General features: G+C 40.4%; 1 protein-coding gene across 1 annotated transcript; it reads left to right on the plus strand.

Annotated features, from left to right (window-relative positions):
• Positions 1-12,313: 12,313 nt before the first annotated feature.
• Positions 12,314-13,105, plus strand: LOC122644928. Its single transcript, XM_043838291.1, has one exon. The coding sequence runs from the start codon at positions 12,314-12,316 to the stop codon at positions 13,103-13,105; it is 792 nt and encodes a 263-aa protein (XP_043694226.1).
• Positions 13,106-14,697: the final 1,592 nt, after the last annotated feature.

A 14,697-nucleotide genomic window follows, 5' to 3' on the forward strand; every position in this document is an offset into this window, starting at 1 on the left:
ATATAATCCTTTAGATAGATTGTAATAAGATGAGAGATTAAATAAACATTATATTATTTTGGTAAAGTGCTTCAGTCCCACATCAGAAAACTACAAGAGTTATAAATGGTATTTATTATATTATCTTCTTTATCTCTTAAGTTAAATCGAAAAAGAGAGACATTCTACAGTGTATATGCGAGGACGACATAGCCGTCCAAGCACGCACGCGCACGCGCGGCGTGGGCAGTGGGCTGTAGAGGTGTTAGTAGCGTACACACGCACTTAGCACTTAGCATCGCATTGCAAGCGATCTGATCTGGTACGTTGATTTTTTGACATGATCAGATCCGTCGGATTAGAAGATCCTACGGTCACGTTTGATATGATATGACTATTGTAGTTCCATCTCTGGTTTAATCTGGACCGTTACATTGGATGAAAATCGATCTAATGGCTTAAATACAAAGTGAACAGATACATCTGTTCAGAAGAGGTGCTTCACTTCTATAAATTAGAAGTGCAGTGTTCAAACGAAATATCTCTCTCTCTCTTGCAATCAGTGTCTCTCAAAGAAATTCTGTGTTTCATTTTTTTTAATTGCTTTGTTGAGTCCTGAAGGTGATTTTTGTAGTGTGGGGGCAAATATCTCCTTTGAGATAGCTGGTACGCATTCAAAGCAGACTACAATTTCCTTCTTGATTTGATTTTTTCCAACATAATCTGCTATAAATTAATTATTTGGTTTCTAATGAAGGAATAATTTGCCTGTTGTAATCAAACAGAAAAAGCAATTCCCTTGATTATGTACATATGGGGATCGTAGGGAGATCATTTATGATCAAACTAAACCGGACCGTAGAGAAATGACTTGATTCTCATTTCATAGGTTTTCTTCCCGATTCAGTTTGGTTTAGAATCGAAATAACTGATGCTTCTAGACTGAATAAGAACTGATAAAACGGAACTGAATAGAAACCGGTGAAACCGAAGTTAATAAACTCAATTTTCTGTACTACCTTATGTTCAAAAAAGTGTTGGTTCTATTTCTAAGGGACTATATTTCTAAGGTGGCTTTTTATGATGTTAGAATGTGTAGTAAGAGAATTCACAATATATATTGCGATGGTAAGCTTTAGTTATTCTAAATTTATCTGTTATGCTCTCAAATTAGGTGTAAAAGGAATCAAATTAAAGGAGACAAGGGTGAAACCAAAAGTGAACCAGTACTATAAGCTGCATATAAACAGGATGTGGAACTAGATAATGAAAAACTGAATAGAAAATAGTAAAACCAGACCGAATACAATTCTACTTTTGGCTGATTCTTATCCTGTTTAATTTTGTTTTTGACCTTGTAAAAATATAAACCGGACCAAGTGACACTCTTATTCAAAAACATCAAAGACCCCGTTTGGATTGCACTAGGAAAACCAATCCAGGCAACGTATTAATAAATAATTGGCTAATTTTCAAGTCGTTGTCGATGACCTGTATTGGACCGGTCCGGATTAGACCGTACCGTGCCTGCAGTTTTATTCCCATTTCTTCTTCATGCTTATCTGCTACTTCTATCAACAACGATCTCACCAACAACGGTGAAACCCCTTAATAGGAGCTTTCAGATGTAATTGATTCCTTAATTTTCATTTTTCTTCAAAATATGCAATTTCATCTTTCGATTGAATAGTTTGTTGGGTTAGTTCTTCTGTTTGAAGATTCAAGTTCTTCCCAGTTTATCCGAGTAGTAGTAATTGATTTCATTGAAGGTTTTTTACTTTTGAAACATTTAGGCTATGTTTGGTATGCGTTCTTAGAAAGTATTGTGGGATTAGAATGCATTTTGGAACACCAAGAACACAGTTTGTTATGCATTCTCGTTCTACAATCTTGGAATGTTCTTAGGAACGGACTTCGTTCGGAAACGAGATACAGTCTTGGAATGTTCTTAGATGTATCTGGAGCCACGGCATCGGTTAGACGGAATGGCAGTGATTGTAATTGGCGCTTCTTCTGGTCTTGATCTTGAATTCTGCTTGGATCTTGCTAATGCTGGTTGCAACATCATCGCCTCTAATCATAAGAAAGACAGATTGGTGTCTCTCTGCAATTAGATGAATCAATTGATTTCAATTTGGAGTTCTTCATCTTTGGATTCCAATACTGAGCCTTGTCCCAATAGAGCTGTTGTTGTAGAGTTCGATGTGAGAGCCAAGGAACTTGAAATTGATGTGTATGTGCATAGAACCTACACTGGAGTTAGAGGTGATGGGTACCCCAAAATGTATAGATCAATATGGGGTTAGATGTATCATTTGAATTTTATTGGATTGCAGAAGTCTGACATTCCATCGAGTAGTGAAAATTTTGCCTACGAGTTGTTTGTTAAAATGTTTAAATAGCCTTTTGTTTCCAGTTTGTACCTTTATTGATCTTTTATACCGTATTGAATGTATATAGCACATAGTAGTAACCGCTATTAATCCATAAAATGATATTTGGGAAGAGCCTGAATGATGATAATTGTTTATCAAACCTGATTTTTAAGGAGCTAGCTTGGATTTCATGACTGCAAATTCCTTTATTTTGGTTCGAAGGTAGTTTGTTCAGTTGTTCGCTTGAGGGAGGAATGCATTTTTCTTTGTTTAATTATCTGTTTAAGGTGGTAACTCGCCCTCTTATACTCTGCATGCTTTGTTGAAAAAAGAGGAATCATTTGATCATATGGACGGTATATAAGGAGGCAGCAAGCTTGGTTTCCTAGTAAGGTTGGAATGTCTGCAGAACAGAAGTGTTGGGGTGATCATGTCATAGCATAAGATTGTCAATTCATATGTTCAAATTTTTATATTTTTATTTGTGAGATAAAGATGTCTAGGATTTTAACCGAAGAGATTTCACCAATGACGTATTTGATGAAATGGTTGCGTACTCTACAATCAAGAATGCATTTTAAACAAACATTTATCCAAACAATGTTCTCATTCTTAGTTAAGAAAACATTCTATATTATAAAAATGGGAGTACATTCTATATCAAGAATACATTATGGACTGTAAAAAATGCAATTTGCTAAACATTCTATTCTCAAATTCCTGGAATGCGGTTAAGAATGCAGCCTATTCTAGAATTCCCAGTCTCCAGCTCGAGCCACTTCGGATTCTCAATATTAACTGCCCTAAAACGAGTAGAGATTCACAAATGGATACTCAAGCCGATTTCATTCCTATTACCCTATTCTCCGAACTTTCTCTTGTACTGACGAGTTTCATTCCTATTAGTCTCTTTCCTTGTTCTCCTTCACCTCGTAGGATTTTTTCTTCTCTCCTCGCTCATCCATGACTTCGGATCTCTCTCTTGTGTAGGGTTGTACTTCGATTCATGCTATTTTGAGGTCTGATCCGATGGAAAGCAGTGGTCCCCTACGATTCTCTTACTTTGGAGTATTTAATTTTTTTACTAAGATGAGTACGAGATTATTCTTCTTGTGAAGCAATGGATTACGTTTGGTGAATAAGGGCTTGAAGAATCGTTAGGGATGGATTTGCTGACTCTCTCAAAATCAGTTTTTGTTTGAATTTCTCACAAAGAAACGAGAAAATAAAAGGAGTTGTTCTTCTCCCTTTCAAGTATTCAGTCACAGGATTCATGACTCACGATTATGTAGTTCAGCAGATAGTCTTTGTGAGGTTAGGGTACTCGACAAATTGGTGAAAAAGAAGACTAATTAAGTTGCCATGATATTCCTGAAGCTTTGGTTGTGACCTACGACTTGAGGGATCACCAATATTCCCCGACTGCAAAACTGAGAGAAGGCATTATTGAATTTTAAGACAATAGATTGAATGAATGAATTCACAATGAATATATTTTCAACTAAAAAACAAAATTAAATGGTGTTGATCAGATCAAGTTGCCTGGCTTTGATCCGATAAGGTTGCCAAGCTATAAAGATCGTGAAGATAAGATTAGGTTGGCAGATTGTGATTTTCTTGTTATGAAAGAAAATAATCCCTATATGGTAGGAGATAAATTAGTGATTCACAAGAACCATGATCACAACAATCGTGTTAATATAAGTCTCTATTGTAAAACCTATTTAAACTCAATGAACTCACCCTAAGACGATAAGCAAAACTAGGGTTTTCTTCATAGAGTAGGCAACAAGGGCCGAACCACGTTAACTTTATTTGCCATTTGTGTGTGTGAGAATTATGAACATGGTATCAGATATTCATTGAATCTACGAATGACAGAATTTTTTGAATCTGTATTCACATCCTTGCTCCTTTCCTAAAAGTTTTCTTGGTGCTTGGTGCGGTCTCCTTCTATGATCTCTTTGTGCTATGCATTCTCGGTGCTGAGGTGTGTGCTACAAGTGAGTGCTCTTGGTGTGTTGTTGTGCACTATTGTTGTACAATCTGGATTCCTCATACTGATTCGGTGCATCCTTGGTGTCATTGGTTGTACTTCGGTGCATTCTCTGTGCTATCGTTTTTGCTTCCTTTCTCAGATAAGTTTCTGTTTCACCTTCTCTTTTATTATCATGAGTGATTGAAGTACTGGTTCAGATGTTAATGGTAAAAACGGTGGGACTGAAATGCATAATCGTCTCACGTCTGTTTTGTTGAATGGTTTGAATTATCTACCGCGAGGTAGATCAAAATTGGGGTATGTTAATGGTCAAATAAAGGCCCTTGATAGTGGTAACACTAAATATGTTGAATGGCTTGCCACTGACAGCATGGTTATGTCATGGTTTTTTAATTCTATGGAACCCCAAATATATGAAATATTTGCATACGCTGAGACATCTAAATCCCTATGGGATCATTAAATGACATGTATGGCCATGCTGATAATGATGTCCGCATCTTAGATATCAAGCAAGCACCAAATCAAACTTTCACTGAACATTTTGGTAACCCAAAGAAAAAATGAGATAAATTTTGGCTGTATAAGCCACCTGCCCAATCTGTAGACACCTATACTCAGCGTGAAGAACAGGACAAAAATTTTCAACTATTTGTCAGCATTGGGCCTGAGTATGAAGACCTTAAAGGAAGATCTTATGAGTCCTATTCTTTCAAATTTTATTACTATTTGTGCCACCATACAGAGAGAAGAAACTAGACGCAGGGTAATGCACTCTGAATCCATAAGTGGAGGAGGAACTGTAGAAAACACTGCACATGTTGCCAATAGTAATTCTCACATTGACAATGGTGGGCGATCTCAGTCTACAAGAGGCAAGGAGATAGGACGTGGATCCGGTTCTCGTGTTCCTTATCATTGTAATAAGGATGGCCACACCAAAGATAGGTGCTGGATCTTGTTTTCACATCTTTGTCTCAACAAAGATAAAGGAGCAGAATCCACCAAAGATGCTGCATAAGCTAGTGTGACCGATTTCCAGGATTCTCAGGGAAAAATTGCACACCAACATCAACAACTCTTACAACATAACAGTACTTCCCAGCCAATTTCTGATTCCGGCAGTATTGTTCAGACATCTGGTAATACGTTTGCCCTCTCTGCATTATCTCAAAATTATTTTATTGTTGATTCAGGTGCCACAGATCACATGTGCTATTCTAAAAATTACCTGCTTGATATCATAATTGATCATACTCGACCTCCCATTACCGTGGCTAATGGCAATCGAGTAGCGGTTAAGGGAATTGAATTGAAAAACTTACAGTTTTTCTGCCATTACTGATGTCTTATTTGTTCCCTCTCTTGCATCAAATTTATTGTTTGTTAGTAACCTTACTAAAGACTTAAAGTGTAATGTCAATTTTTTGCCAAATAAGGTAATCTTTCAGGATAGAATCACTGAGAGGACGATTGGTGAAGGTCATTTTTATCAAGGGCTTTACTTGTTGGATCTGTCAGAAGGAGCCTTTGTTGCTCAACAAGATAAACTTGAGAAGGCTCACTTATGGCAATGACAAATGGGACATCCCTCTGATCAAGTGCCTCACACTATTAATGTAATGCCCCAAAACCCACCCTAAGAGTATGGGTCTGTAATGTATTTCTTGAGTAATGAGATGTGAAAGACATCATATACTCCGGCTAAAGTTGGAGGTAGTGCAAGTTGGTAAGTTACTAGTCCGACCCTCTGTAAAATCTCAAAAGGACCAATGAATCTAGGGCTAAGCTTCCCTTTCTTGCCAAAGCTTACTATGCCCTTCATTGGTGCAATCTTCAAAAAAACACTGTCTCCCACATTGAATTCCAACTCCTTCCTTTTTGTGTTGGCGTAACTCATTTGTCTGTCTTGTGCTGCCTTGATTCTTTTCTCTATGAGCTATGTCTTCCCCTGAGCTTCGTGTATCAATTTTGGTCCCATAACTTTTCGTTCACCAACCTCATTCCAGTGAAGAGGAGATCGGCATTTCCTGCCATATAATGCTTCATATGGGGCCATACCAATGGTCGCCAGAAAACTGTTGTTGTATGGAAATTCAACTAGAGGCAAGTGTTTCTCCCAGTTTCCTTTCAAGTCTAAAGCACAGGCTCTTGACATGTCTTCAAGTATCTGGATCACCCTCTCTGACTGTCCATCTGTCTATGGGTGAAAAGCTGTACTAATCTTTAGTCTTGTCCTCAAGGATTCATGTAGGCTCTTCCAAAATCTGGATATGAACCTTAGGTCTTTGTCTGACACTATTGACATTAGCACTCCATGAAGTTTGACTATCACATCAATATACAACTGACTCAACTTCTCCAAAGAATACTTCATAGAGTAAGCAATGAAATGTGCCAACTTGGTTAGACGGTCTACCACTACCAAAACTGAATCATGTCCCTTAGGGGTCTTCGGTAGTGTAGTGACAAAGTCCATGCTTATATGTTTCCATTTCCACTATGGAATTTTCAATCGATGCAACAATCTTGATGGTCTCTGATGCTCAGCTTTCACTTGTTGATAAATCAAACATTTTTCCACATACAGAGCAATTTCTCTATTTATATTGTTCCGCCAATAATGTTCCTTTAAATCCCGGTACATCTTGGTACCTCTCGGATGAATGGTGTAAGGAGAATAATGGGCCTCCTTCAAAATTAACTCCCTCAGCTTAGTGTCATCTGGTATACACAAGCGAGTGCCATACATCACAACTTTGTCCTCTATTAATTGGAACAATCTTTGTTTCCCTGCCTGGATTTCACCTCTGATCTTCACTATGTAAGGGTCTGTAGTCTGAGCTAATTCAATCTGGTCAATCAATGATGGTTGGATGGTGAATTTGGAAAATAATGCTGCAGGACAACTAACAATCAAATCTAGTTCCAGGCTCCTGATGTCCTCCTGAAGACGTATCTGCTCAGTCAAAATGACTGCTGTAAGTCCTTGTGATTTTCTGCTCAATGCATCTGCAACCACATTCGCCTTCCCTGGGTGGTAGTGAATGTCACTATCATAGTCCTTTATTAGCTCTAACCACCATCTCTGTCTCATATTTAGTTCTTTCTGGGTGAAGAAGTACTTCAAGCTCTTGTGATCTGTGTAAATCTCACACTTCTCACCATACAAGTAATGCCGCCAAATTTTGAGGAACAGCACCGCTGCCAATTCTAAATCATATGTGGGATAGTTCTTCTCATGATCTTTCAACTGCCTCAAAGCGTAGGCTACCACCCTACCATTTTGCATAAGCACGCAGCCCAAACCTTTGTCTAAAGCATCACTGTAAATAACCATCCCTCTAGTTCCTACTGGTATAGTTAATACTAGTGTCGTCATCAATCTGTGCTTCAGTTCTTAAAAAATTTTCTCGTATTCCTCTAACCAATTAAATTTCACACCCTTCCTGGTAAGTCTGGTTAAAGGTATAGCAATATTGGATAAGCCTTCAATAAATCTTCTGTAATAACCAACCAAGCCCAAAAAGCTTCTGATCTCAGACACTGTGGTCGGTCTGGCCCAATCTGTAATCGTCTTGACTTTAGTAGGATCAACTGAAATCCCACTAGATGATATAACATGACCTAGACATACAACTTGGTTAAGCCAAAAATCACACTTGCTCAACTTGGCATATAATTGCTTTTCTCTGAGTCTCTACAGTACAACCCTTAAATGTTCCTCATGATCTTCTTTATTCTTGGAATATATTAAGTTATCATCTATAAATACAATAACAAATTTATCCAAGAAGTCATGGAATACCCTATTCATCAAATCCATAAATGCAGCTGGTGCGTTAGTCAATCCAAATGGCATAACGACAAACTCAAAGTGGCCATAACGAGTTCTGAATGCAGTCTTTGGTATGTCTTCTCCTTTGATCTTTAACTGATGGTACCCAGATCTCAAGTCAATTTTAGAAAAGACACTTGCACCCTGCAACTGATCGAACAAGTCATTGATCCTGAGTAAAGGGTATCTGTTCTTGATGGCCACCTTGTTCAGTTCTCTATAGTCAATGCACAATCTCAAGGTTCCATCTTTTTTCTTAACAAGTGACACTGGTGCTCCCCAAGAAGACACACTAGGTCTGATATACCCTTTCTCTAATAACTCTTGTAGTTGGTCTTTCAACTTTTTCAGTTCTAATGGTGTCATTTAGTATGGTGCCTTAGAGATCAGCGCCGTACCAGGTTAGATCAATGGCAAACTCTAATTCCCTATCGGGTGGAAACCCAACAAGGTCATCAGGAAACACATCTGGGAAGTCTCTGACGATATGGATATCCTTCAATTGTTGCTCTTCATCCTTGAAATCAACTAGAGAAGCCAAAAAGCCATGGCAATCTTGAGCGAGTAACTTCCTTGCACGTACTGCTAATATCAAAGGGGATGCATGTTTACCCGTCCTCAACCCAATAAACTTGAATTCATTATCATCCTTAGGTCTAAAAACTATCTCCTTCTCATAGCATTATATTCTAGCATGAAAAGTAGATAACCAATCCATGCCAATTATGACATCAAAGTCTGCCATGTCAAGAAGAATTAAGTTTACTGGTATATCTCTACCCTCTATCTAAACCAAACAGGACTCGAAAATAGTGTTTGCAATCAAATTTTCTCCAGATGGTAAGGTCACCAATAGGGAAGGTCTTAACGGTTTAGGGTCAACACTAATCTTCTTAGAAAATGATTTAGATAGAAATGAATGTGTTGACCCGAGTCAAATAATACATTGACAGATATGGTGGAAAGGTTCAATGTTCCTGAAATATGTTCTAGGTTCTAGTTTTCATTTCCCAGTTCTGGATGCAATTCATCAATCAATCAAATTAATCATCAACTTATATAATAAATCAAGTCCTCAAAACTAGGCTTACCTGTAACCACTGTGGGTGAAGCCTCAGCATCCTCTATCGTCAGAGCAAAAACTCTAGGTCTTCTGTGCCTGGCCCACCTGTGCAGTCTGGTGTATCTACTTCTGTTGCTGCCTCAGGGGCTGCTGCTATCTCTGATGAGTAGGCTGCCCCTAGTAAGATGGCCTATGAAATGTCATTTGCAGCCTGGGTACCTGAGCAGTCTGGTTTTCATTTTGTGGCACATTCTGAGCTGGAGGTGTAGCACAATTTTTGGCTATATGGCCCTTTCCTCCATATCTAAAGCAATGCTCTACTCCCTGTCTGTATGGTCCACTATGGTACTTGCCACAATTCGGACAAGTAGTCTGAGGTGTTTGCTAATGTTACGTCTTCTGATGCCTTTGGGGTCTGTAATCTCTAGAGTGTTGTATCTCCATGAGCCTCTTCCCTTGTACCTTGCTAGTACTACCCTGAGTGGTGTCCCTCAGACTCTCCTCTAGGATAAGTGCTTTGTGTAGTACCTCAATATATGATCTCAACTCCAGTACTATGATCGCTCCCTTCAATTGGGGCTTTAATCCTCTCAAAAATTTCTTTACCTTTTTGGCATCAGTATCTATGTGGTCTGGTGCAAACCATGCCAATTCTTCAAATTTTTTTTTGTAAGCCATCACTGAGTCTGACCCCTGGGTCAAATGTAAGAATTCCACTTCTTTTCTCTCTCTTAGGCTTTCAGGGAAGTAGTTCTTGTAGAAAACCTCTACAAACCTTGCCCAAGTAATCACCGGGTTCTCAGCTATTAAAATCTGTTTGGTAGTCTTCCACTAGTTATAAGCTTCCTCCCTCAACATGAAAGTAGCACACATAACTTTTTGAGGATCTATGCATTCCATAACATAAAAAATTTTCTCCATCTCTTCAACCCAAACAGATGGCCATACAGGGTCGGGTCCCACTCCCTTGAAAGCAAGTGGCCCCAGCTTCTTAAATCGTTCCATGACCCTTCCAATCTAATCTTCTCTTCATGCATTTTGTTGAAGTTGTTGCATCTAATTACCTCCAGTTGCGGCCTGTTGCTGCAAAAAGTTCATAAATGTCATGAATGCTCCCATAAAATCTTGCTGAGTAACCCCAGCTGCCAAAGGTGGTGGTGGTGGTAGGGCATCTTGAAGTGCTGTAGCATTCTCAGCTGGTGGTGATGGAGGCGGTTGTCTATGGGGAGGCATTGTACCTAACAATAATAGGTGCACATTAGTTTGAAACATTAAATCATCTCCATACCAAAATTCTAATACATAGAAAGTCAAGACAAACTTTCCTAGGGTTAATAGTTCAATCCTAGGTGTAATGTCTCTAAGTTCTCAAAATCCTATGTCACCAGTTTCTATGTTTAAGATTAACTAAACCAATCTCCAATAATTCTCATGTGGTTTTATAGATCAAAGTTCAACCCCAAACCACTACTCTGATACCAAAGCTATAACGCCCCAAAACCCACCCTAGGAGTATGGGTCATCACCAAGATCGAAATACGGGTTATGATCGTGAACAATGATAAACCACCAATCATCTCAAAAGATCATCTCACATCATCAAGTCTTAGAATAAATACAACGGAAGTCTTAATTAATAATAAATCTCATTAGGATCTAAAAATCTATGGTTCAGTGTGCTGGTGGTACCACAAGTAAAGATAAAAGTAACTAATAAGTCTCTATTATAACCCTTGAAAATTCAAAACTAAAAATTAGTATCATCTTAAAACTCCAAATACTGCCAAATTTCAATCTATGCAAACTAAAATAAATAAGATGTCAACTGTTCTGTGCTTCTTCGTTATGAATGGTAACCCCTATTTTGTTGTTTCTGTGCCATGATAGGACATGATGAGAAGAGATGTACCCATCTGTTCGATGAAACACTCCAGCATATGCAGATGCACGATTGCAATGAGCACAACCAATGCAATGCCTTACCACAGGCCAAATGTCATGCAGACATCCGTGCAACTCCCCCGGATGAAAGGCTTCTCTGGAAAGCTACTGTTCTGTCCTGTGCTCAGAGGATGACACCTTCAAGCTCACCAAACTCGGAAGGGATGGCCACCAACTCCGGTAACATACAGGACATCATCGGAGAAGAAGATGATACTGGTCTCTCTGGGCTTAGCAGTGGGCCAATTGACATGCGGCCTGGCCGTACCAGGCTTACTCTGCCATTACCCTAGTTGGACGATGACAGAGCCGTGATAGGAGATTTGTCCCCCACCACGCAGAATTCCACTGAGAGGGGCCCCACAATGATAGCTCTTGCGTAGGGTTTGTCGACACCAGGGCTTCCTTCTAGTAATCAACCAACTCCTCACCTTTTGTCCCATTCTCTGGCCAATATGTTACCACTCCCTCTCCCTATCCCTGATTTCCTGCAAAAGTGCCCTGAACACTCTTCTGTAATCCTCTCTCTCCTAAACTATATGGCGGGTATTAACCTAACCAATCCGAAAGCTGATACCCATGGGGAGTCTCCCACTAACTTGGCACTTTGTGCCCCGTCACCACCTCAGAGCCCAACACCACCCCAAACCCAATATATGGCCCACCCCATCATTTGCAGCACCCCAGACCATTCATCTAGTACACCACACCCATATAGCCACTTCTCCGAATCCTTTGGACAGTAACAATGCTCCTACTCAACGGGCAACTACAACGGATGCTCAATTGTAGAACCCAACCAATCAGGCCCCTGAAACCTTTACACCTATGCCTTCTTGCCTCCATCTACAACCCTTTGTACCTCCTCCAGACACCTTAACTGCCTCCTCACGGGTTACCAGAAGCCAACGCCTATCTCAGTACCCCAAAGCCAACCATACGCTCACCATCTCGGTGCCTTCAAGGAAGCCGACAAAGGTTAAGAGGGCTCGCTATGGCAAGAAAACTACAGACACTCAGCAAATGCTGGAGACCTCAGCCAGTAAGGAATTTGCTGATGGTCATTTTTTACTACTTGGACCCATGGAGACTGGGGTTTATCAGTCCCACGGGGAATCATGAGGGTTCTCAGCTGGAACTATCAAGAGTTGGGGAGCCCTCGATCAGTTCGTGCACTGAAACAAATCTCCAAGTCGGAAAAACCAGACCTATTCTTTCTCGTAGAAACGAAAGCTCAGGAAACACGGATACAAGTGCTCCAGTGTCAATTGGGTTACGCCCACTATGTGGCTGTCAATGCGAATGGAGCACCAGGGGGTCTTGCTATTCTGTGGAGGGACAATATACAGGTAAAGATCCGGGTAGCTGATGATAGGATTATCGATGCCGAGGTTGTTTCTGATCAGGGTAATTTTTGGATCACCTGCGTCTATGGTGATCCAGTTAGAAGCAATAGACATATTGTCTGGAACCGTATCTGCTCTTATGGGGCTAGCCATTCTGATCCATGGATGTGCATCAGAGATTTCAACTCGTTCCTTGGGTGGCATGAGAAAGTTGGTGGTGTTCAGAGAGGGAACCATGACATTAGTCAATTTTGGGATATGCTCGATAAATGTGGGCTTATGGACCTTGGCTCCAAAGGGCCAGCGTTCACTTGGAACAATAGGAGATCAGGGTCTACCAACATCCGCATTAAGCTCGATCGAGCGGTCGCTAATGCAGTGTGCAGACTGTGTTTTGATAATGCTTCAGTGCAAATAAGGCCTACGTTTAGCTCTGACTACAATCCAGTGCTTGTGGACACTATTGGCAAAGTATATTATGGCATATGGCCTTTTCGGTTCGAAGCCATGTGGGCTCATGATCCAAGTTGCAAAAGCATCATTGCTCAGTCTTGGGGCTCCTAAGTTATCACTCCAGATCCTCACCCCTTCAGTCAAAAAGCTGGCTTCTGTAAGCAGGCACTCCAAACCTGGAATAAAAACGTATTTGGACATGTTCAAACCAAAATCCAGGACCTCAAACGGCGGTTAGAAGAACTTCAAGGCAGGCCTCAGACCTTGTTCAACTAAGAAGAGGAAAATGAACTACTTCAACAAATGGAGGAGCAACTCTTGAGGGAGGAAGTCTTGTGGCATCAAAAATCACATATAAAGTGGTTACGTTGTGGTGACCGCAACACCTCTTTTTTTCATGCTTCAATGGCACAGAAAAGGCACTGGAACCGCATTGTCAAGCGCAAAAATTCTAGAGAAGAGTGGTCCAACTCTAAGGAAGAATTACACTCAATCCTGCTATAGCACTTTAGTGAGACTATGTCCTCCCAAGGAATCGACCATGATGCCTTGCTTCAATGCCCCCAGCAATTCCTTCAGAGGTCAATGAGGCTCTTTGTGAGATCCCAACGATGGAAGAAATTTTGTCTGCTCTTTCAGCTATGGGCCCTTTGAAGTCCCCGGGCCCAAACGCTTTTCCCCCATTATTCTTTCAGAAATTTGGGGAGATTACTAAAGGTGATCTGGTTTAGTTCGTGACTGATTTCTTCACCACGGGGATCATCCCTAAGGAAGCAAACCGCACTTACATTTGTTTGATCCCCAAGGTCCCTAACCTGGAGTTGGCTGAGCAGTTTCGACCTATAAGTCTTTGTGGAGTGGCAGTAAAGGTTAGTTCAAAAATCTTTTCTAATCGGCTCAGAGGCTCCTTGCAAGGTATTATCTCCCCCCACCAAGGTGTTTTTGTCCCTGATAGATTGATTTTCGATAATGTTTTTATTGCACATGAGCTATTTCATTATATCAAGCATAAAAAAAAGGAAAAAATAGATTCTTGGGGTTGAAATTGGACATGAGGAAGGCTTATGATAGGTTAGAGTGGCCTTTTATCAAGGCTACCCTGGCTCGTATGGGCTTTTGTAACCATTGGGTAAGTCTTGTTATGGAATGCATATCCTTAGTTTCTTACATTTTGCTTGTAAATGGCATTGAGAGGGGTTCTTTTCTCCCAACAAGGGGTATCCGACAAGGAGACCCCCTCTCTCCCTATATTTTTATTCTATGTTCTCAGGTTCTCAGTTCCATCATCGGTGAAGCCGACCGCAGCAATCTCATCAAGGGGATCAGTGTTCATGGCAAGGCCCCTCACATCTCTCATTTGCTCTTTGCTGATGATTGTTTACTATTCTCAGAAGTTAAAAGCCAAGAGATTACTCATTTGAAAGCTTGCTTATTAGTGTACTGCAAAGCTAGTGGCCAGGAGGTAAATCTCAACAAATCTTGCATCTTCAGTCCAAACACCCCTGATGGATGTAGGAAACAGTTCTCTCGCATTCTTGGGGTAAAGTAAGGTGCGGGTCCTTCAAAGTATTTAGGCCTCCCCTCTGAGATTGGGGTGCACAAGGCGGAGATCTTTAGGGAGCTGGGAGAGAAGGTCTCTAAGCGAGTTCAGGGCTGGAAACAAAGGTTGTTATCCTCGGCTGGGCGAGAAACTCTCATCAAAT

This window comes from Telopea speciosissima, chromosome 11 (assembly GCF_018873765.1).
Source record: "Telopea speciosissima isolate NSW1024214 ecotype Mountain lineage chromosome 11, Tspe_v1, whole genome shotgun sequence".
NCBI lineage: Eukaryota > Viridiplantae > Streptophyta > Magnoliopsida > Proteales > Proteaceae > Telopea > Telopea speciosissima.